At 35.0% G+C, this 25,296-nt stretch overlaps 1 protein-coding gene across 3 annotated transcripts in view; it reads left to right on the top strand.

Moving 5' to 3' along the window:
* septin9b (septin 9b) overlaps positions 1–18,231 on the top strand; it is a 50,948-nt gene extending 32,717 nt beyond the window's left edge. For 2 of the 3 annotated variants that reach the window (XM_052558351.1, XM_052558352.1), the window contains 9 exons: positions 3,074–3,247; positions 6,830–6,958; positions 7,091–7,172; positions 7,284–7,421; positions 12,713–12,830; positions 14,958–15,053; positions 15,342–15,438; positions 16,653–16,704; positions 16,839–18,231. In XM_052558351.1, the coding sequence (XP_052414311.1) occupies positions 3,074–3,247; positions 6,830–6,958; positions 7,091–7,172; positions 7,284–7,421; positions 12,713–12,830; positions 14,958–15,053; positions 15,342–15,438; positions 16,653–16,704; positions 16,839–16,995 (1,043 nt within the window). In that variant the 3' untranslated portion in view covers positions 16,996–18,231. Of the gene's footprint in view, positions 1–2,357; positions 2,518–3,073; positions 3,248–6,829; positions 6,959–7,090; positions 7,173–7,283; positions 7,422–12,712; positions 12,831–14,957; positions 15,054–15,341; positions 15,439–16,652; positions 16,705–16,838 lie in introns of those variants that run through there. The other variant, XM_052558353.1, reaches the window with a different exon arrangement.
* The last annotated feature ends 7,065 nt before the right edge of the window (positions 18,232–25,296 follow it).

The following is a 25,296-nucleotide window of genomic DNA, read 5'->3' on the forward strand; positions in this document are numbered from 1 at the left end:
ATTTGCTGAGATTTAAGTTTTAGGATAAAATCAGCAACTTGACAGAGATACAAGATACAAAAACAGAACACGTGACAATAATTATTACACAAATCTTTCACACTGCTACAAATTTACATATGTAGATGGTATAAAGAACATAAAGAAAAAGCTGAAAAATGTGTACATGCAGACCCCTGTGCAAGACAGGAGACTACCCATGATTGTAATGTACATTAATCACAACCTAAAGTGCATGTCAAGACACCTACTTTTCCATATAATTGGTTATATGCAGTTTTCATATTGTACAAGATTGAGCTGTCCAGGAACTTAGCAGGGGGCCCCATATTTTTTTTCAAACGTGGGTAATTTATTCCTATGTAAGGAGGTTAATTTCTCAAGTGTCAAGAATGTTGACGTTAATCAAAATGTGTTATTGTGTGTATGTTGCTAACAGTCGTTTATTGGTTTCCACTATGATTGGTTTCACCGATGCTAAAATGTGACAGGACAGTTATAGAATCACTGCTCTGGATAATCCATAGTTTTGGTCTATGATATGATATTTGGCACACACACACGTATATATATGTGTGTTTAAAAGAATAGGTTGTGTGCCCTGCCCATGTCTCTGTCCTCCTTTCCTATTGATGCCTTATTTTGTTTCTTAGCAGATGGCCCACAACAGGTGTTGGCAGAAGGGGCAGTTGGGTAGTCATGTAATCAATGGGACAAATGCTCTTTGGTGTTTGTGTATTAAACCATAATTAACATGACCACACATTGTGAACCATTCCGCCCACCAGGGCAGCAAAAAGCAAGTCATGTCTTGGCTTCGATAATGACTATTTGGCATACTCTGAAACTGCTGTTTACATGGTATATTTTCCTTATCTTTTCTGTATGCATGTATCAATACACATACAGGATGTGCACAATAAACACAATGTCTTCACACTTAATATTGTAATTTAAGATTTGGTATAGAATCTCAGTCTTCATGGCTCCAAATTGGTTAAACTTACAAGGATAACATTCCACTGTGGTATCAAGAAACTGTGGTTCATTCAAGGTTAAAGTGTGGATTTCACTTGTGATTGACTGTTGGGTTAACATATGAAAAATATAGGTCACAGCAAACCATGAGGCTTCTCTGAGGCAAATGGAAAGTTCTAGGCTTCAGCGGTGATGAGTTAGGTTTACCTAGACCCATCATTTTATTTTAATTGGCTTTAAGGAGTTTTTGCCAAAACTCCACACAAACTGAAATACTGCATTAATCATTGAGTGTTTGGAGCCAGAGTCTGAGCTGAAGGCGGCGCCTGATGCTAAAAGCGGCGCATGAAAGGTGTGGTTTGCCAGAATTTTTTTTTTATTATTATTATTTTTTTTTTTTTGCTGCCTCTTGTTATGCCAGTATGTTTTATAACATCCTAGTTGCATTCATTTTTGATTTAGGAAAATCTGCCTCATTATTATAAGCTTCACAGTAACCTTACTGTGTGTACATGGTAATGTGTGGAAGTTAAATTGGAAGTTAAGATGCTTATTGGCCCAAACTGTTCAAAATACGAAATCAAACATTTACAGTGAGGGGTTTTAAAGCATGATTATTCAGGTGACAGGTGAAAAGAGATATTAGTGTAAGAGATATAGTGACTGTAATGGTGTTTCTAATTTGAATAATAATTAAAACACAGAGACTGAAACTCATGGTATTAAATGGCATATGCTACCATTTCTTGGTATTGTTATGTACTGTAGTTTGTCTGTGTATCTGTCTTGCTTGGACTGAATTGTTTTTAGACTCTCAGAACAAACAATTCGTTTTCTCAGAAAAGGCTGTCAAAAGATGTGTGCAACTCACTGACAGGAAACTGTGATGCTACAGATGAACTTATGCAAAAGTTTTGATTTGACTGACTGACAATTTTAACTTGACTTCTTAGACATGAAAATGTACCTGTAAACATAGGAGTGAACTAAAAAAGAATATTTAAAACATTAAAATAAGACTGTTTCTCAAATTTGGCTAGACTCTCAGTTTTGTGTTTTATTCAACCCTTCTCTTTATGCTTAATAATGCTATGTACAGATGTGAAACATGCAGCATATACTGTTTTAGTTAAGTCACAGATTTTCCACCTCAGGCAACTGATGAAGCAATAGTGTGTTTCATAACTGATTAGTTATGTTTGTACATGCCTATGCTTTTATGCTGTGAAGTAAATTCATCTTGTGTTATCATCTGGATAAAGTATGTTATTCATTATATTGAATTACATGTTATTTATTTATTAATGAAAACAGTACTGGAATATTTAGGTATATCTCTTTCTTTTTTTAATTTTGTGCAAGTGATAGACGTTCTTTGAAAAGAGGAAGCCACACTTTGTCGTTAAAAAAGGAAAAGCAGCAAACTTGTTCCCTCCCACTTTCACATTGAGTTGTATGTCACTTGCTTTCTGTTACACATTTTTCAAGCTACTTAATCATCAAATTCAACGACTTTGCAGACTGAATACCCTCTTTTGGGTAAGCTTGTGGTTAACATTTGATTTATATTTTGCTGTTTTTTTTTAAATCTTTCAGTGAATACAGTAGTCTGTCAGTTGATCAGTTGATCAATTGAGGAGAATTTGAAGAAGTTTAAGGAATTAAGAGCTTGTTAATTGTTTTTTAGAAACATGATATAATGGTGATTTCAAAAATGTTGCAAATAAATTGTGTTGCTTATGTTAACACGTGTCTCGTTAATATGAGGAAATAAGTGTTGTGGGTTTTCTGCCCTACTTTATATCCATGTGTTCTGACATCTGGTCTCTCTGCTCTCTCTACATACCAATATAATATATTTTCTTCTTTTTAATAATGTTAAATAACTAGCATAACATAAGCAAACAGTAATCAGACTTTTGAGATTAGATAACATTATATTCAAAACATGAGGTAAAAATTAACTGAAAATTGCCATTTGGCTTAGTTGGCCAAGAAAGCTGCATGTGCAAAAATGTTTAAGCCAATTTTTGCCATATACAATGAAAATGCTAATGGTTTGCCTCCCTCTTTTTGTGTCACAAAATTTCTTTAGGGCCAGAGGTCATTACAAGTTCTTACGGCAATATGGCAGATGTAGGAAAGACACCTGTGGCACGGAATGAGAAGACAAACAATGACTTTGGCTATGTGGGCATTGATGCCATCTTGGAACAGATGAGGAGGAAAGCCATGAAACAAGGCTTCGAGTTTAACATCATGGTAGTGGGTAAGTAGAGGTTTCGGTGTGCAATTACAGATGTGTTGCTTTTTTGTTCTTATGTACAAAATAAACATTTGGTATCACTGGAAGCTTGATATAAAAAAGCCAGATTAAATAGTTAGATGAGTGTTCAAATAAACATTTGATAAGGGTAATAATTACTATTATTGACATTCTGTGACCGCTTATACTGTTATTCTTTTTAAAGGTGTGTATATATTGGGACTTTTCATTTAGAAAGCACAAAAGTTCTGTGTACAAAGTTTATGGAATGCAAAGACTTTGAAGCTCCATTTCTCAGAATGCAGATAGAACCTTATTCCAAGATGACTTTTTTTTTTTCTAGTTGTAAATTGGTATGGTTTGGATTTGATATGGAACATGATCCATACCTGAGTGTTTTTTAGTCATGGGCGTAGGTTTGGTCTCAGCTTTGGTGGGGACACCCCCACCTCCTGGTCAGTCACTACTGCTAGTTTATTTGTGTGGCTAGCTAGTTATTTTGCCTACTTACACTCTGACTCTGCTTTATGAAAAAGCTTCTTATGTCCCCTTTCTTCTTCTTGGGTGTCATCTACAAAGTACAATAAGGGGCAAAAAAACGGAATATTAAAATGTTTTTACCCTGGCCTTTGTATGTGGCAGAGAGACAGCCCTTACCGTCGCCGTTGTCAAACATGCGCGCGCGTGCACGCACACACACACCACCCGCTCGCTGCTAGTGCAAGCACAAAAGTAGTCCCGGATCGCGCGTGTAGCCTGTCAGATACCCCGCCGCCAATCAAATTACAGCGTTTCTTGTACTATCGTCGTCCTGGCCGTTAGAATCGATCCAAAAATAACAGTGCAAAGATCCAAATAGCAGTTCAAAGGAGCTTGCTAAATATTGGTGGGGACAAATTAGTCATCTCAAAATATTGATAGGGACTAGTACCTAGCGTCCCCCCCCCCCCAAACCTACGCCCATGTTTGTAGTGATGAGTTAACAAACAAACAAACAAAAGATCTATTAGACAATAAAGCAATTTCAGCTAAATCAGTCAGAGGACCATATGAAAAAAATTATTAACAGACTGAATTTGGCCTAGCAAGCTGTTAGCTAAAAGGCCTTGCAGTAATCAAAAGTAATTGGTAAAAAATATAAACTAAATGTCATATCCACATCCATATCCATAAAATATAATACTACGTGCCATTACTCCTACACCATTTTCTTTTAAAGTGTATACCTTATAATACTGTTTTTAGTGAGCAGGAAGATCATGCATTGCCATTACATCTTTTACATCATTACATCTGTTTGATCCTTAAGTTATTAGCCAGAGACCTTCAATCAGCAGTCAACACCACCCAGCACTAGACCAACAATTTCACATCTACTGACACACACACACACACACACAATGGGACACAAGGTGGGTTACTTGCCTGGCAGCAAACTGCCAACTTAACCCCAATATCCAACTTCAAGCTTTTTAAAATTGAATATCTTCCTGGAGATATATTATTCTCCAGCAGTATATAACCCCGGTTTTATTTTTCTTGGCAATGTGTAAAACTGAACATAAAACCTGTAGCTACTTGCAGAGTTTTAGAAAAATTGTTTCTTGACAGTGCTGTATGTCTTTTGCTTATTTGACTTAAGACCTGAGACAAATGCTTTTGTTTCTCTGAAAGAACATGTTGATGTGTATTTTAATCTAGTGCTTTGGTAAATTAATATATGTAGCAGCTTTATTAAAATTTAAAAAACTTGTTCATGAATTGATCTTTTGGGAGTTGATGAGTGATTTTGAGTGTTTTGTTGTCAAACTATAATCCTCTGATTACCTTTTACTGACTATTTTAACTCTAAACCTTGCCAAATATCTAGAGGTTGGTGGTTACTATCAGGGATTTTATAGTGATGTTTTTTCAGTTACTTACAATGTACGCCAATATGTAAAAATCCCTGTAGAATTCAATCGGACATGGTTAATGCTTTCTGCAGTGAGAGCATCTGCCTTGGCTGCTTCACTCGACTGATTCCAGCTAAAGTTTTTTGCAAACAACTGCTCCCATGAACCTCCTCTAGAAACAGTGGCACTTTTATAGAATTGTGTGTGTGTGGACGGCCATTATATGAACCCGGTGGCAAGTGTTGAGTCAAATCTGCAAAGGGGAATGAAAATGCTACTCAGTCCCGTAGTCCCATTTAGTCCACTCAATATATAGCTATTTGTTTTTTACTTAAGCACATGGATTAGAGTTGTTAATTTTGAATGAACTCGATCTAGTACATCAGAATGCAGGTGTCAATGTTTAGTGGTGTCTTGGCGTGAGATGTCATAAACACTACTCATGGTGTGAGATGCTAAAAAACAGCAAGATAGGTTCAAATTGCCCTGACAGTCTATGCTTACTTTTTCCCAAAATCAAGAATGCCCAAAGAAAGAATTTGCTCAATCCTGTGGAGTAGTTCCAACTCAGATCAAACTTACCTACTTGTCATCTTTTAGTAAACTTGAAGACCTTGATTCACTTGTTCAGGTGTGTTTGATTAGGGTTGGAGCTAAACTCTGCCAGACAGTGGACCCCAAGGGCCAGAGTTGAGAAACAAAGGCCAAAATCTCTTCATTAATTTAGAAGATTGTCCAAATTTGCAGTATCCATAAAACAGTAGGTGAAAAGTAGCTCGATGACCAACTACTTCCTCCAACATTCCAGCAGAGGTTCAATGGATGCTTTACTATATAAAGCCACACAGAGAAGACTCATGAATGTCATGAAAGAAACCCAACTGATGCTGTAAAACACATGACAGTGCCATCATGTTTGGCTATAGTATGTCCAGATTGCTTTCTTACTACACACATGCATACTTTTTAATGGCCAATAAATTCCTCATCAAATGTAGTATCTTCTAAGACAGTATGCTATTTTAGATACAGTAGATAAGATGACGGAAGGCCCAAACAAACAAAAGAGGTGCAAACTCTGCCCAAAGCATAGAAAGTTGCAAATCTTGTGTGTGAAATTTTCTATCCTTGTATGCAAAGTTCATTCTCACATTATCTTGTGAGAAGTTCAGAATGCAACATACTTGATGGTAGCTCTAAATTAGCTCAGAAAAATGTGTTGCATCTATTGTAATGCATGTACAGTATACAAGGTAAGTAAACAAATAAACATGTTTTATATGTTAAAACATTTCTGTGTGACCCTTTCTGTGAAATCCAGACTGAAGTCTCAAAATCTAATTATGAGACGACAAGCATCGGAGTTTGATTTCAACCATTATTTTCATTTTTATTTCAATCTTTGACATGGTCTTACTCAGTCAATATTAAAAGATATCAAGGTTACATGGATGAAAAAAGGATGATTTTATATAGAAAACAGCACACATTCTTTTTGAATAAGTAAACAAATATGACCCATTTATGCATTATTGTAGATTTTGGTTCATGTTTTCTAGGGATAATTGTGTAATTTAGTCCTTATACTGTAATTTAAAAGAAAAATACAATTGCACAAAATGAACTTATTAATAAACATCCCCAGTGCCAATTTAAAATAATGTTTTTTTTTCCTTCTTTCTTTGTACAGGTCAGAGTGGTCTGGGTAAATCTACGCTGATGAACACTCTTTTTAAATCTAAAGTGAGTCGCAGATCTTTGATGAAAACAGAAGAAGAGCGAATTCCTAAGACAATTGAGATCAAGTCCATCAGTCATGGTACAAATGCCTTCTGAACTAAAACTAAAGTCAACACCTGCTTATCCATTTAAGGATAAGTCGTATTTTAACAGTTCCAACTGTCTCATAAATTTAGTTATCAACATATATTTAAACTCAATTTCTATACAGATATTGAGGAGAAAGGAGTGAGGATGAAGTTGACTGTCATTGACACTCCAGGTTTCGGAGACCAGATAAACAATGAGAACTGGTCAGTGTCAACTTTACTAATTGTTATTCAACTAATTCTTTGATTCCTTGGCCATCTTGTTAGATCTCATGCTATTCCCGGTGTCTCCCCATCTGTCTGATATGTTTGTAGCTGGCAGCCCATCATGAAGTTCATTAATGCACAGTACGAACAGTATTTACAGGAAGAGATCAACATTGAAAGGAAGAAGAGGATCCCAGATTCACGAGTCCACTGCTGCATATATTTTATTCCTCCCACTGGACACTGGTGAGAAACACACACACAAACACATTACATTTAAACTCAAACAAATGCCAAACATAAGTTTTTGTTATTGTTACATTATGTTTGCTTATACAGTAGGGACTTGTTGAAAGCTGATCTTGATATGTTAATTTAATATTTCTTTGGATGAATCCATTCTGTAAGCTGCTCAATGCACTCAGTTGTGAAGTCAAGCTGAAGAATCGTCAGCCTTGTTGTTTAAGCTTTTCATATGATATGTTTTTTTTTTTTTAGTTACAATTATTATTCAGAATTAATTGATGTTTTTACTACTGTATGTATTGTGTTTTGATTCTTGATACCTAAAACTTGCATTATGTTTCAAGTCACCATTAGAGTGTTAAGCCTTCTCTTCATCAATCATTTAATTTTTTTTTTTTTTTTTTTTTTTTTTTTTTTTTTTTTTTTGCATTTGGAAGATTTAGTTAATACAAAAACTTAACCAAAGTACTTGTAAATTCTGCTTGGCAAACATGTTTGCACATAAAATAAATATGTTTAGGAAAAATTGTGTACACATTTTTAAGAAAAACAAATAATTAAATATACAGCAAAATTTATTTTGTTAGAAATGAAACCTTTCCTCACAAACCGATCAGAAGTGGTCACATGAGATACATTATTACTAGGGCTGGTAAGCAATTAAATTTTTTAATTTAATTAATTTCATGATGTGATGATTAATTAATCAAATTAATCACACATCAAATTTGGAGAAAGTACTCACAAAAGATAATTTAAAGTCATTGTTGTGTAAAGCATCAGGCATTACAAAAAGTAGGTTCAGCAAGAAAAATTTTGTTTGATCAAATATATTACATATAGCCTACTCTGGGACCATGTGAGTAAATGATGACAGAATTGTAATTTTTGGTTGGGTGAACTATAAATTTAATAATTTATTTTCTTAATTTTATTATTATTACTATGAAAATATGAAATTATTTATTTAATGAAATGATACTCCAAATGATAAACTAAAAGCCAATAAGTGGTGGTAAATATCCTAATGATTAAGTCATCGAGTCATTTATTCATTAATTTGATTCGATTGAATGGTTCACTGAATCATTAGGATTGTTTGACTTGAAGCAGGTCATCACTATCAGGCCGATCGGTGTGTGACATCAAAGTACCTCAAGAGATTAGAGAACAGACGACTCCTTATGCTTAAGAATTGCTCTTGTGGTACTTTGATGTCACACAACGATCGGTCTGTGCAGCACCACTTCAAAGCCAACGCATATGGCAGTGGCTCAACGCACCAAATGGTTCACCATATTCATTCAAAAACATGGATTATGAAATGAAATGCCGCTAAGGGTTGCTCGGCGATGAACAGTTCTGCTTTGTCTTTATCTTCTGGTTGGCAAAATTGAGCAAAACGGACAACATTGTGTCTGAGATAACACAATATTAACTTCTTAATGAACTGTTGTATAAGATGAGCATCACATTTGCACTAGTGTGATATTGCACTTAGCCTACAGCTCGTGTGATATTTCTTAACTATGGGATGTAAATATGAGACACAATCTCAAACGGGCATTTTGCCCCATATCTTGAATTTTAGGGATATTTTCTTGGCTCTATCACGCAGTAAGTTGTTGCCCTGCCTCATATTAGTCATCAATCGACTGTATGAAATGGCAGATGATCTACATAGGTCTGGCACGGGGCAAGTGCATCAAATGTGTAAACAATTTTAACGCGTTATTTTTCTCCATAATTAATCTAATTAATGCGATAAATTACCAGTCCTAATTATTATCAAGCATAAACACACCTCTTGTAAACAAAGTACATCTTAAAGGGTCACTCCACACCAAAATTAAAATTTTGTCATTAATCACTTACCCCATGTCATTCCAAGCCCGTGAAAGCTTTGTTCGTCTTTGGAACACAATTTAAGATATTTTGGATGAAAACTGGGAGGCTGTGATTGTCCCATTGACTGCAAAGTAAATTACACTGTTAAGGTCTAGAAAAGTATTAAAGACATCATCAAAATAGTCCATCTGGCTCAACCGTAACATTATGAAGTGACAAGAATACTTTTTGTATGCAAAAAACACAAAAATAATGACATTTATTCAATAATTTGTCTCCTCTGTCTCTAATTATCAATGTAGCACCATTTTGGAGAAAATTCCCTGGACACAAACGGTCTATGCTGTTTTGTGTCAGCCAAAACACAAGGATACAGAACATCCATGCAGTGCGGATGATACACAATAGCATACGCAGTTTGTGTCTAGCGGATATTCTCCAAAATTGTGCTATGGTGATGCGGAGAGACAGAGGAAACTAAATGTTGAATACAGTTGTTATTTTTGTTTTCTTTGCGTACAAAAAGTTTTTTTTGTTGATCCATAATGTTACGGTTGAACCTTTATTCCTCAACATTTGTCTGCTATAGTTTTCTCACTTACTTGCATAAATGGGATTCATGCAAACCAGTGTTTGTGTGTGAGTGATGGGACCAAGAGAAATTACATTGTGTGGTCCTTTGAGTCGGTTTGGTTCTAGGTATATATTTGTATGTGTGTAGTGTCTGCACAGGGTAGAAGAAGGTTGGGGGGCAGGGTTACGTTTTTAAAGAGAGTATTTCCTTCCACAAGTGTGTGTTGGTGTGTGTGCACACTGTTATTAGACACTTTTTCACAGCTGCTGCATGCTTGTAAGATATCTGAACAGCTGCTTGTCTTGTCACATAATGTGAGTACACACAGACTGTAGTTCCTGTGTTTGACATTTTGTCTTGGAAACAGGCCTATTCGCCCATTCAAGAGTATAGGGAAATGCATACTGGGAAATATAGGTGGAGCCACTGGGGATGGTTAGCCACTAGCGGAACTCAAAACTTTTAATTGTTTTTTCATGTGGTGCCATCAGCCAGTCATCAGCCATTTGTTCATTTGCAGGATATAAATGTTCATATAACTGTGCATTTTTTCATTTGGTTGCTGTGCCATAATTCCACAGTGAGGAAGTTCTATGATTTACAAAAATGAATTCTTAATATATCAGTAGTAGTATGGTCTAACATGTAAAATCGTTTTTATTTAAGTTTCAAGACCACAATACCACTGTCAGCATTTGGCTCTTTACTTTCAAGTCATCATGTTTTCAGAAAAGTAGAAATTAACTATAACCCCTTTAGTTCAGATGCCAGCACTGGCTGCAAATTTACCATGAGGTTCTTTCCTGAACGTTTCACACAGATCCTTTGAGACCTTGTGGAAACTTTTATAATCTCATTAGTGGATGTCGCACTCTGGTGGCTAGCAATCTCCATTTGGTTTTGTGGGAAACAGGAAGTAAAACAAGAAGTGTCCACCACAAATGGTGACTCCTTCCTCTATGAAAGAATTATGAGACCCACAGATGGGGGTAGATAATTAAAATATCACATTGGCTTTTCCCATGCCAGGACTTGTGCAAGTCATGTGCATCTGATGATGTATAAAGTTTCCTTTCAAATACACATGAGTAAGTAAACTGACTTAAATTACACAAGGAAAAGGACCATAAGTCTACAGCCTATTGGGCATTAAAATAGAAATATGAATTGGAATTTCAGGAAGATGATTTCACTTCAACTTATTTTGTTGATTAAACAAAATTTGTAAACAGATGTATTTATTATGGGTAATACTGTGTTCACAATGATCTATACATAGAAGTTAATTTATTAAATGTATTAAAAATTAAAATAAAATTAACTTTATTCTGACATACCAAAGCTTTGCAAATAATACCAACAAATATTTCTGTAAATAGCCCATATGCATTGTTTCATTGCATGTTCTTTAATGATAATTGAAAATCAAACTGAAAAATGAAATCTTTGATTAAAATTAAAATAAAAAGCAAAATAAATAAAATCTTATGAAATCTTATAAAATGTTTACAACTTTATGAAATTTATCAAATAAATGTATCATACTGTGTGAAGACCTAAGATGCAAAAACCTCTAAGTCCTCTTTTAAATGAACATTTTTATGAGGCTCCTATGAAATAACATTGGGAATTTTTGACAATAAGGGATTTATTAACAGACTCGCACTTTTTAGTGAAACTTAAATTACTGAACCAACACGTAGGAGCCTGATAAAAATGCTTATTTAAAAAAAAAAAAAAAAAATCTGATGAACAAGTTTTATATATATATATAGCCTATATAAAATTTATCTTATGTGTAATTTATACTATTTCAATTTCAATTCAAGAATGTGAGTTTATTCACCTCTGTATGCCACACAGATACAGCTTCTAATAATCAGCTTCAAATTTTGCACCCTAGACACATTTATCTATGTATGCGCTTAAGCATATACAAAACCACAAATGTGTTTCCGTTTTGTGGACTTACTAATGCACTATACTTTGTCACTGTGCAGGTAATGGTTATATATTCAAATAGGCATGTAATCATAGAGGCACATAATTCCTCACAGGGCTTTTTGTGCATACACATGTATATTTTGCGTGTTCTAGGACTCAGCGGAATATTTAAAGCCCTGTAGCTCTGCAGTCCTCACCATGTGATAGTTTTGTAAGCTCAGATTGTGACATCCTTTTGTCCTGGGGACTAAGAGGCTCTGTGCATGTTCATTCTAGTTTGTTAAAAAAGGCAAAATGCAGTGTGTCATGTGAAGTTGAGTGAACCAGATATCTGGCCATTAAAGATGTCAGTGCTGCTTGTTTGTGACTTGTGGTTGTGGATGCTGTACACACTCCAAATAAACACTCCACAAAGCTGACTTAAATAAACATGTCGGCTGGATGTGTTTTTTAATATAAGTAATGCAAAGTCACAAGCACAAAAGAAAGTTCAACATTTCCTTAAGGGCATAGTTCACCCAAAAATGTACAGTGCATTTAGTTTTAACCTATTTCCTCTGCCCATGTTGTTCCAAACTATGATTTTCTTTCTGCTACAAAACACAACATTTTATTATATATATCATTATATAATTACATTATATATATATACTACTTTTGAGATCCACATAAGAAAATAAGAATTATATTAGGGTGAATAAATAATTACATGTATATTTGTTCTATTTTTAACCATTTTACTTTCTTTAATAAATTCTTCATATTGTTTAGTCGTCTGATGCCCTGATGCCCTTGATTAATTGTACTGCATCTACAATATTAGGATGTGATACTTAAGTTTGAAGCAACTTTTACACTGTGTTTTAATTCTATTTAACACTTTGCTACTTTGGGTTTGACTGCATTGCTGTCTTCTCTGTTTTAGTTTGAGGCCAATTGACATTGAGTTTATGAGACACCTAAGTAAAGTGGTGAACATCGTTCCTGTTATCGCCAAGGCAGACACACTCACCCTGGAAGAGAGAGATTTCTTCAAACAGAAGGTAAGCAATTCATCTCTCAGCTTGTAGATAATAAATCTCTTTTAACCATACAATGAGAGCTTTTATAAGATGCTGATACTGTTGATACTTCACCTTGTAAACTTATTTTTCATCTTGTCTGTATCAGTCACCCAAGGTCATAATAGCATAACAAAAAGAATTTATTTGAGAGCATCTGGTATGTTTTCCATTAATTTGAATATAGTTTGCCTCACTCATCCAGAGGCTACACCAGTTGAACAATGATTTATTTTTTCAAGTATTTAACCTCAATATAAACTGCCGTCGCACAATGTCTGTGGAAATCTCTTTGTGTAAATATCTGTGGGAACTGCCTTCCTAATGGTGTGAATTGGGGCAGAACTGTTCCTTTATGTGCTTTTCTCATGGTATTTCTTAAACTTCTGTGAAAGACTAGACTGAAGTTAAAACAGAAGTTGGTCATGCGGATTCGCTGTGTTGCCCAACCGAAAACTGCTTGGCTTGAAAGTGACTTCTGTGTGAGCTGTGTTCATTACTTTTGAAAGTGATTTCTATAACCACCTATAATTTGTAGAATCAATATAGGAAAATATCCTGCTTGGACATTCTTAATTATGTAGGGAACGTCTTGGATCTGGTTCAGTAATTTTATGGTATATTTTTTGGGGGTTCACGGGCCGGTGAAGCACTCTGAGTTTTATTTGACCTCAACTTAAGTTGTAACTTGGCAGAACTTCACAGACTGGTAGAGGCAGTTCACAGGATAGATCCAGCAGTGGGCAGCTGGAGTTGGTACATGGAGGTTTGCAATTAAAACGCAGCACAAACATGTGAAACGATGACGTATCCCTTTAATGTACAGCCTTAACAGACTGTTCAAGTGTAAGAAGAGATCAGAAGGACGGCACGTATCAAGATCTTTTTACATTAATTTTAATTGAAGAGTGATTGAAGTGATTCAGCTGCATGGTTTATTATTACTTCATGTTTTTATTCAGTTGCTCTTGTCTTGTAGTGGGTGAAGGCAACTTTATCCTTCTCGTACTTCACCTCGCAAAACGTCTATTGATTTTGTTTGTATAAAAGCTTCCAGAGGAATCTCAGTGTGTGTCCAAGCTACTGTTTCCTCCTAACATTTGCTTCACCTTCCAAACAGAACAAACCCTAGGCTCTAGAAGCTTTTTGGGGTTGTACATAACTGTTATGTTTGGCTGTGTGGTCAGCGCACAATCCTTAGATCCTTTTCCTCCATGTCTGTGACATGACAGGAGAGTAGGGTGACACTATTTTCAACCTTGTGAACATTGGTGTGGAGTTGCTGAATTTGTCTGGTTTATTTGCTTTAATGTTTAATGGCATCCCCCACATGGAAGCAGCGAATGAAAACAAACATGACTCAGAGTGGATTCAGTGAAGGGTGTAGTTTTGATTCGTCGTCATTCATTAAAGCGTCCCGCTGGCTAAAAGCTCTCTCACTGTATTTTTTTTTTTTTTCATTATGCTCCCAATGTCCAGTTGAAATGTTCACTGCCAGAGGTCTGAAGTCATGTGGGTTGTGATTATTCAATCTGACATCTGAAAAGCTTGATGACCCTTACGGTACAGAATGTGCCATTAAAGGAAAAGTTCACCCAAAAATGAAATAAATTTTGTCATCCTTCTAGTTCCAACCGTATGACTAACTCTTTGCCGTGGAACAGAAAAGGAAAAATATTAAAGAAAGTAATGGCTGCTAATTTGCATATGATGAAATTGACAGTTTGTTGAGTTGCATGTTGCAAAATGACTAAAATCAAACAAATTACTATTCACATTCATTTATGGAAAGTTCTAAATGGTTGATTTACAAATAGGACTAATTAATTTGTCTGTACATAACACAAAGTTACTGTGTAGCTTCTGATGATTTGAAATATATAGAGTTGAATGGACAATTTTTATGATGCTTTTCCATTAATTGCATGGAAAAGGGCAACCAGTACATTCTTTCATTTTTATTCTGTGTTTGATAAAAGAAAGTAGTTTAGTAAAGTTTTTTTTAAAGACCTAATGTTCTGTGTATGCACCCTCATGCATATTCTCCAAATATGAATCAGGAACTATATACTGTTTCATGGATACCTTCTGGTGTGTGTGTCTGTGCAGATACGAGAGGACTTGCGAGCCAATGAAATTGACATCTATCCTCAAAAAGAGTTTGATGAGGATGCAGAGGACAGAATCATAAATGAGAAGATCAGGGTACGTCCATGTCACTCTCTATCTATCTATCTATCTATCTATCTATCTATCTATCTATCTATCTATCTATCTATCTATCTATCTATCTATCTATCTATCTATCTATCTATCTATCTATCTATCTATCTATCTATCTATACTGATACTATGATATTCATTAAAAATAGATTGTTCATGACTTAAGTACATAAAGTGAGCTTTTGTTTCTTCTCTTTCTGCCTTACTGTATATTGCAATTCCAAGTGTTGCTTTTGCATATTGAAGGTTTTCGTGTGATCTCTGTTTTAGGAGATGATCCCATTTGCTGTGGTGGGAAGTGATCAGGAATATCAGGTCAACGGAAAAAGACTTCTGGGCAGGAAAACAAGATGGGGGACAGTAGAAGGTAGTGCACACACAAACATTCAGACTCTCTCACAGCAACTTTCTATCAGTCTTACTTTTGCTTGCCCAAAATCACATCTGCACATCCTTTCTGGCAGTTTTTTTTTGTCTTCATTTAAAATTATTTAGTTGTGTGTAAGGAATTGTATTTACTTGTGTCCACATCATCCTACATCGCTTTGGTTGTTTTACTGTATTTAAACAGATAAACTAAACTTTTAAAAGAGCAACATAACGTGATGGACTCTACAGTACATCATGGAGTTAACGTGTTTAATGCAGTTATGCTTTTCATGTTGTTAAAAATGAAAAAAATAGAAACAAGTATTTCATTCTGTTCTTCGATATTTAAAATTTGATAATTATTTTAGAGGATTAGAAAATGAAATATGTAATGAATGCAGTTTAGGAAATATCACTTCTTTTCAAATTTGAAAAGTGTTTATTTTAAAGCAGATTCAACCTTGACATTTGTTTGTCTTGAGCTAAATATATTAAATGTAATTGCTGTATAATTAAGGTAATTGCTAAACTTAAAGCCCTAATACAAAAATTCACATATCTCTCTGGTGTTTCTGTCTATAGTATGGGACCTGGTTCCTATTCTTGTTGCCAAGAGCAAATCAAATTCTTATTCCTGATTCACTCAACAGGAATAGAGAGCATAAGGAATGAATCAATGTACCATGCAAACTACTCCTCCTCATAGAAAGTCTGTGGCCAAAATGAAAGAAAACTCAACCTTGCGTGGACAGGAGGGTGGTAGAAGTTTTTGGTTATAGGAAGAACCAACCTAACAACATTAATCTGTGAAGATGGTTGGCAGATTACTTAAAGAAGTACTAATTTTTACCCTTACGTATTAGTGCTTAACTGCCACTACTCAACAAAATAAAATTAAAAAATAGTTTGACTCGTTTGGCTGTGTCAATTTACCACACTCAAATGGAACAAATCCAAATTAGATTTCATTTCCTTTTATTAATGCAGTTTCTCACTCTCACAGTGGCCTATTTTAAATGTGATGTTACTTTAAGAAACATCTGTGTTTTCTGATACAGTACTGCCATCTAGAGGCAATAATATGCTACTACACCTCAAGCACAATAGCAAATATAGAAAAAGACATTGACAGACTGTTTATACAATATTTTTTATGACAAAACTACTCTCTAAAACCACATCATCATCTTTTTTTTTTTTTTTTTTTCGCAGTTGAGAACACCGCACACTGTGAGTTTGCCTACTTGCGGGACCTGCTCATCAGGTATTCAACGATTCAGTGTTTATATTATATAGAGTGTTTGTTTAAAAAAAAAAAAAAAAAAAACTACAGTTCATTTGTTAATAATTATATTTTAATGTAAGTGTTTTCTGTTTATCTTTTTTTTTTTTTTTTAGAACTCATATGCAGAACATCAAAGATATCACAAGCAGCATCCATTACGAGATGTACCGCGTACGCAGACTCAATGAGAATAACACGCATCCAAACGGGCAGCAAGCCATCAACGCGAATGGCGTACCTGAGCATGAAGTCCTCTCCCATGAGATGTAGACCATCCACCCATCCATCAATCTGTCCCTCCATCTATCTTTTTTTTTTTTTTTTCAATCCCTCAATTCTCAATAGTCTCTTCCTCGGTTCATTCTGACTGGCTGTGTGTGGACTATTGTTTTTTTAACACCAAAAAATATTTCCGATCTGTGGAAAATGAATCTTTAAGTGTGGAGTAAAATGTGATGTTCTGTAATGAATTTCATTAAAGATGTGTTACTGTTTTTGTTTTAGTTTTAAGTTGTCATTTATGTTAACAGCTTAGAGCTCTGAAAAATGTCATCTGTCAGAAGTTAAACACAGCATATGCTTAAAGCTCTCTCACTTAATCATTACAAATTAGTGGTTAAATTGCAGTTTAAATAAAATCATGCTTTATGGCTATACTGGGCATAAAAATGAAGAGCTCTAAAGCATAAAAGAATACAAATAAATCATGTATTTCACTATTTAAAAATATAATGAAACGAAGTAAAGTGGAAAAGGATCCTTAGTTTATTGCAGGACTTCTGACTGTGTAGTCACACACTTATAGGCAAGAGTTTTGATCCTGATTAAAGCATTGTCAGAGGAACATTTTAGTTGAGTATAACCATAATGCAGTTTTAGTATCGCCCTGTTTAGTAGTGACTTTGCCCTGGGCTGTATCTTTAACAATCTAAAATTTTCATGTACTTGTTGCCATGCCATGTTTGCATTTTTTTAAGCATTGCTCATTTATTTTGTCATAGTAATTATTGTTGTGCTTTTTAATTGTAAAGGCCTTGACATTAAATGTTCATTTTGTTTTTTATTTGTAAAGGGTTCTGTATTTATATGCAGCATCATGTCACCCAAATGTTATAGTGTGGCCTTTGTACGTCAAATGTTTAAATTTCCAGAATAGCACCACAGTGACCCAAAGCACCTATACTTAACTTTTTTTGTTTGTTTGTTTGTTTGTTTTTTTTGCAACTGTCACAGTATTTAGTAAAGCAAGTCCTGAGCCATTCTGTTCTCTATCTATATTGTATCATATACATGTGTCCATGATTTGTTGATAGATGTATTTCATGTTGTCAGTGGATAATCATGCAGTTGACGCCCCCAAACGTTTTTGGACACTGAAGTCACACTTAAGAGTGCATGGATGTCTTTACAGTAGCAAAATATAAAAATACATAGCATCTCAAGCATAACAGATTGAAAAGTTTTTTTTTTTTTTTTTTCTCAAATAAAGTGATAGAAAACTTAGAAGATGTGTAATGGAGCATGTTATTGTGATGAACTAATATATATGTGGACCATGTGGACGCATATATATATATATATATATATATATATATATATATATATATATATATATATATATATATATATATATATATATATATATATATATATATATATATATATATATATATATATATATATTAACAAGAGGGGAGCAGATTATGTACATTCACTAAATCTGACCTTGAGATCTGATAGTTAAAATTAATTACAAAAATAAGTAAGAAATGTGAATTTTTGTCATTGCAATTTAGTGTTTTTTTTTTTTTATTTTTTTATTTTTTTTTTTTTGGGATTTGACAGCTTATACATTTTTAAATGTGACTAAAGTGTCCAATTTTTTATTTTATCAATAATATTTTCTGGGCTAATATTGGAACAATATGGGAGAAGATTAATAATATATGCTAGCCATTTTTAATATATCAGATGTATGCTAACCATTTTTCTATTTAAAGAAAAAGTTGTGACCATGTGGACGCCATTTATATCTTAGCCTATTCGCAGACAACCTGCCACTTATTTTTCTTATGTACAGTATAGTTGTTATTTGTTTAACCAAAACATTAGGCATACTGCTTCAAAATTGGGTTGACAATTGACAGTTTTAATTTTAGTCTCAGGTCCTACCAAGTGCTGCCTAATAATTTGCATAACAATTGAGGAAAAAAAAAAATGACATGGTTGTCTCAATCCTGGCTGTCAGAAAATTATTGGTGTCAGTGATGTTATTTTGCAGCCATAATAAATAGAAACCAAATCCTAATCTCATAGACTTATAATGTTCTATTCAACCCATATTGAGCAATCTCATGCCCTGAATGGACAGCAATATTATTAAAACAGATTATTGTATGAATATTGTACACCCATTGTATTTTGTTGTAGTATAAGGTAAGGTTTATCTTATTGTAGATTTGGAAAAAATAAAGATTGCTATTTTTTATTGTCATCTAATTTTGTATCTGATTATTTCCTAGTCTTAACAAAAAAAAAACTGGTTCCGGCACTTCGGGTTGTAGGAGAAAATACATTACACATTATAGCTAAATTATAGCTACATTAAGAGACTGCTGGGCTTGTGATTTGTTCTGCATAACATCACATGTTGATGCAAGTTTATGAATCGGAAGGCAATATGTTCCTTGTAAAGTCTCTGATGTAATGATCATGAGGAAATTATGCTAAACTCAATATAAAAATACTATATAATCTTTAAAATAAAGAAATGAAACAGACCATATTCTGTACTGAAGCCTAATGAAAAAGGGAAACATTTTTCCAGCACTTTATTTATCCAGCTATGGAAATAATCAAAATGTCATTTCACCAGGAGCCTCCAGCAGAGAGAGAGAAATTGATAGTAAATGAAGTAATTTGTATCCTTGGGGATGTGTATATTCAGTAAGTTGCAAGAAAGTAGAAAATAAGTCATTAAAAGGTTATTTCAATAGTAGCTGGCAATATTTTTGAGATTGCATATTTGATATTTATATTGTATCTATGTCTCTATACATATAGTTCTTGAGTATAGAATATTGAGCATTAAAATCTAAATCTAAATGTAGAGAAATATTCCTTTAATTTTGTTACAGAGAACTCAGACAAGACTGTGAGTCTGAACTCAAGACAGTGTTTATTTACTGCAGGTTTGAATGAAGACAACATATCAGGTAAGGTATATCAGGCAAGTTAGATACCAATGCAGCAGATACTGGTGTCTAGATGAAGAGCATTCAAATATAGCAGGTAGTAAAGTAGGTAGACAACACAGCTTATAATCTGGCTTTAATTAAAATATGGGTGCAGGCCATACTTCTTTCAGAAGTGTTATGGGTAAATGATCAAGCTCAGCTACTCAATAGAAAAAATGAAGTTTAGATTTATAAAGGACCTATTAGCGCACCTTTGTGAAGGCTTATTTACAGTCAATAAATGTTATCTTATTCCTCAGTGTTCTTGCAAATTGCTTCACAACCTCTGTTTTGATACCCCTGGTTAACATATAAATGATTCCTATAGAAGTGAGATTTTGAATTCATCCTCAATACACAAACTAATGCATGCCTTTAACAGTGTTCTATGTCTTTTATTTTTAATTCTAAAATGTAAAACTTGCTTTAAAATGGCTTTATTTTGCAAAAGTATAAGTCTCCAATTAGATAGCTAGGTAGCTAGCTTGCTAATCATTTTTTGTGTGCATGCATGTGTGAGTATACACATTGGTGGCAGACAGTAATCTAACTCAAGTCCTTACCCTCTCCATAGGAAGTCGTCATCCTCTCTCATTTCCCTCTGATCCTCATCTATGAAAGTCAACAAGCTCCAAAACAAAAGCCTGTCATCCTTCTAAAGATCAGCTAATCGCCGCAATGCTAGCACATCTGTTCAGACAAAGAAAACAAAAGTAATTGCTGATAATGAACTGCTATATATCAACTACTTTGAAATATTAAATGTGTGTGTTTCTCTATACTTGCTAATTTTAGTAATTAACCTGACACAAATCTGTGATTTTGAGGTTTTTGTTGAGACACCCTCCTGTATTGCTCTGTTCGCAATACCCTTGAGCCAATTTAGCAAATGCCCGCATTGTTTGTTAGTCTATCTAAATTGCCGGCATCAATTAGTCTGCTTGCGTAATTTCCATTCTACCTCATCCGCCTGTCACATTTTACCTCTACTCCCCCACCCTCTTCAAATTAATACTCATATGAACACATATATACATGCAGTATGCTCACACTGAGTCCCTGTTCTCTGACTGTTTCCTGGCATGATGCCAAGTCTTTTTTTCTTTTTTTTTTACAAAGAAATGTGGGGCTGTTATACCCATATGCAAATTAGCCTCGTTTTGATTAAAAGACAGCTGCAAATTTAATTAGATTCTACAGCAGAGAGAAATATCATGCCGATCCTCTCTGGAGGGGTGTGATTTGCTTCAAATAATGTTTGCCAGTTTTGCAGTTGAAGTAAACACAGGAATAAAGAGAAAGGTATGTTGCTGAAGATTTTTTTATGAAGGGCAATGAGGCATTTCTATATTGAACATCACTGATGAAAAACCCTCTTGCATCGTTTAATTCGTTTTGTAACATTAAAAGCCAGAATAACAACATAGCAGAAGCCTAAAAGGGCTGTCTTAACTATCGACACAGATTATTTAAGTAAGAGTCAGCCTCCCTCATCTTTATGTTTATATTAGTAATTTGACAAATGCAAAAACATATGCAAAATCAGCATTTTATGGGGAAGATGTTTATAACAGATACTCCAGAATTTATATTTAAACTTCTTTTAATCTATCTATCTATCTATCTATCTATCTATCTATCTATCTATCTATATATATATATATATATATATATATATATATATATATATATATATATATATATATCTGTCTATCTGTCTATCTGTCTGTCTATCTTTCTATCCTCCATTCTAATCCCCTAGTTTACGTCTGACTGGCAAGTATCTGTTTGACTGAATGAGTATTAAACAGCATGATTCATTCTAAAATTTTAACTCATTTGTATTTAATAATTAAAAATAATTATTTTAATTCTATTAAAATTAAACATTTGCAGATAGTAAAACTAAAGTTTTAAAATTTATTTCAGGTTTTTATTTGTTTTTCTTTGCAAACCTGTTCTATAAAAGTAGACAATTTTCAGACAAAAACATGCGGTTAATCTTAGGCTAATTAAGTTTTATTTTATTATATTTTTTGGGCAATGTTGCTGGTAAACTTTGGGCAATATTGCTGTCAATGAACAACCAGGTGAAATGCAGGGCCCTCGACCAATCTAAAATATCCAGATAGTCTCCATTGTCACTCCATATCTCCGTGCTGCGTATGCTCTTCTGTGTCATCCGTGTCTCGAGGATGCGTTGTATTATTTCAAATCAAAGCTAAATACACATAGAAACAGTGCATCCTAGTGGCGCGGATGACAAAGAAGAGCATACGCAGCACGGCTGATGACAACTTTTCATACCTTTTATGGACCTTGACAGTCTATGGGACAGTCTCAAGCCTCCAGGTTTTCATCCAAAATATCTTAAATTGTGTTCCGAAGACGAACTAAGCTTCTACAGGTTTGGAACAACATGGGTGTAAGTGATTAATGACAAAATGTTCAATTTGGGGTGGAGCAACCCTTTAAAGCATATAGTGTAGACTGATTTTTATGTGAAGGACTTGGCAAGTTTTTGCTGGGAAATCAAAAGGATGTGACATTTATGTGTGATCTTTAGAAGCTCTCAAATGAAATGAATGCTTATGTGCAGGGGCGCTGGAAGGTGAGGGGAGAAGGTTAGAATGATTCGAAGGGCCTGACAATGAAAGGGGGTTTTCTACTGAGGGGAACGCGATGGGGACATCTACCAAGGGGGACCCCACGGAACACGGGTGAATATGCTTTCGAGGGGGCCCAGAAAATGTAGCAGTTCCCCTGCTTACGTGTTCAGGATTATACCAAAAGAGCCATTTAAATTTCAATGTGTCATGCACGAAAAGAGAAATAATTCAAAATAAAGTCTCACGCAGCCAGATCTATATAGTCTATTATGCTGTATAATCAAACTATCATAACCTTACCTGTTGACATAAAGCTGGTGAATTGTGCAGCTAGTGTCATATCTCTATGATCTGATGCTTTCTTACCTGCTGTTTTCTCACCAGTTATTTTTGTTGTGTTTGTTTTGTTATTGAGAGGAAAGCATGCAGCACACATATACATCTAAACACCACTCTAAGCAGCGGGAACGGCATCTGAATGTTCATTGACAGTAAATCGCTACAAAGGTATTTTCAGCCTCTTTTTACTAAGCAGGGAGGAAGAAGAACTTTTGCCGTGAGTATTGTATATAGTGACCTTGAATTGCATTCATTTTCTTCAGTGTTAGGGGCGATCACACTGCACTTTTTGTTCCATGACTTACATTTATACGCATGCAAATGCGTCAAACTGGAAACGCAAGCTCATGCGAAAAGATTTTGCATTTCACTGCGTACCAAAGTTCAAGTTTGGTGAACTCCGACCAAAAGAGAGAGAGACAGAGAATACAATATAATATGACACTTTCGACGCCATTGCAAAAGACACAGTACAAGCACAGATTAATCCATGTTGTGATAACTGAGGGGAAACTGTTATATTTTGCTCCCCCCCCCCATATTCGCAGTGGCGTCCTAAATAATTTTGCACGTTCAAAGGCTAGTGTGACTGCCCCTTTACCTGTGTGAGCATGGGCAATAAGTCGCTGGCTGCAGATCACTTAGCGGCCACCAAGTGTCACTTATATCAAGAGTTTTGGAATTCTACATATAGTCCCTTTACAGCTATAATGTCACGCTACCATATGGACAATCATGTCATTAAATCTCTTCTGCCCCCTGTTAGGGTGGGTGTAGTGTCTTGTTCTGCTATATGAGACAGTGGGAAAATGATAATTAAGTCAGATTCACAGTTACAGTGCCCTCCAGCTCTTCATGTTTCTCACACTCTTTCTTTCACCCCTTACTATGTCTCACCCACACACATGCCCACGCATACACAGTTTCAGCTTTTTTTTATGTGAAAACACACTTAAATTGTTCCTTATTTACATTTATATGATCAGATTTACTCTCCTATGGTAGCAATGCAAATTTGCCCTTTCTCAAATACCTGATTGCTGGGAATAAATTTGCAGTGGCCGAAAAATAATAACGTTGCCCTCCAGGAGCAATCCACATCTATGTTGGGTTGTTTTTCCCTCCTCATGAATTTGGTAATGACAAAGTCTTATAAGGGTGTTTTGAGCCTTTCGGTCTTAATATCAAAATTAACTAAATAAGCAGGTGGGTGCTTTTGAGTTCCAGGAAACCTGATTTGGGTTCTCATTCCCCAGACACAAAAAATACATCCAAAAATTTCTCAAATCCCCCATTGAATCTTGAGATGATAGAAACTGATGTGTTTTTTCTTCCCAAGTATTTGCAGAGCTGCATATCAAACTATTGACCATGAAAGTAGAAACTTCACCCGATCGGTTCATTCAGTCTTGGTGATTTGAAGGACCTGCTGGATCTATGTGTTGCATTCATGTAACATGCTCATATAATGTCTCAATTAGAAAGGGCTGGACAGCACATCTATGGTGTGGGGAAATTGGAAACAGTACCCAGTTCAGGTGCACATTGCTTTTCACCAACATATTGGCAATGACAATCTTTATTTCTGAGACTGAGGAGCCTTGTCTCCTATCATTACTATTCATTCCAATGTGTGCAAGTGGAAGTGAAAATACATATTGAATATTTTGAAGACAATCCACGTGAAACCTGATAGTATAATCAGGCAATAAGAAATTAATTTTCCTCTTGGTTGCACTATGACTAGTTGTAACTCTTGTTAGAGAAAAAAAAAAGTACCTTTTAACTTTTTACCATTTAAGGATACATTTAGCATTCCAGGGAACAGTTGTGCACATTGCACAGGGCTACGGATTGGGAACTCTCATTATCATTTAAGAAATACACACAAATTCATACTTAAATCCTAAATATACACTCATTTCACAAGTTCTCACCTGTATTTAACTTGCTGGCATTCCTTCTGAATTACAGTATATAGACTGGAGGAACTGAAGGTTCATAAAATAGCAATACGATCAGAGCACGAGAAACCAAACTGTTAAACACTGCAGACAGCCCAACATCTGCACAACACTTACACAAACAGATGTGTACGTTGTGCCCTGCCAGTGTAGGGCAGTCTCATCAGAAATTGCATACCACATTGTCCTAGGAACATGCTGTGAATTTAAATACTTGAATAAAAGTACAGAAGCATATGAATGTGGCAAGTAAAAGAGCTGTTGTATAGGAATGACCATTTGTGTGTGTGTGTGTGTGTGTGTGTGTCTATGTGTGTACAGTTGTTTGTGAGCCCACAGAGGGGGGAGGGGTGGGGTTAGGGGGTAGAGCCCAGTCTTTGGAGTACCCCCCGGCCTGCGAGGGGCGATAAGGGTATGTGACGA

The sequence above is a fragment of the Carassius gibelio genome, chromosome B6, assembly GCF_023724105.1.
Source record: "Carassius gibelio isolate Cgi1373 ecotype wild population from Czech Republic chromosome B6, carGib1.2-hapl.c, whole genome shotgun sequence".
NCBI lineage: Eukaryota > Metazoa > Chordata > Actinopteri > Cypriniformes > Cyprinidae > Carassius > Carassius gibelio.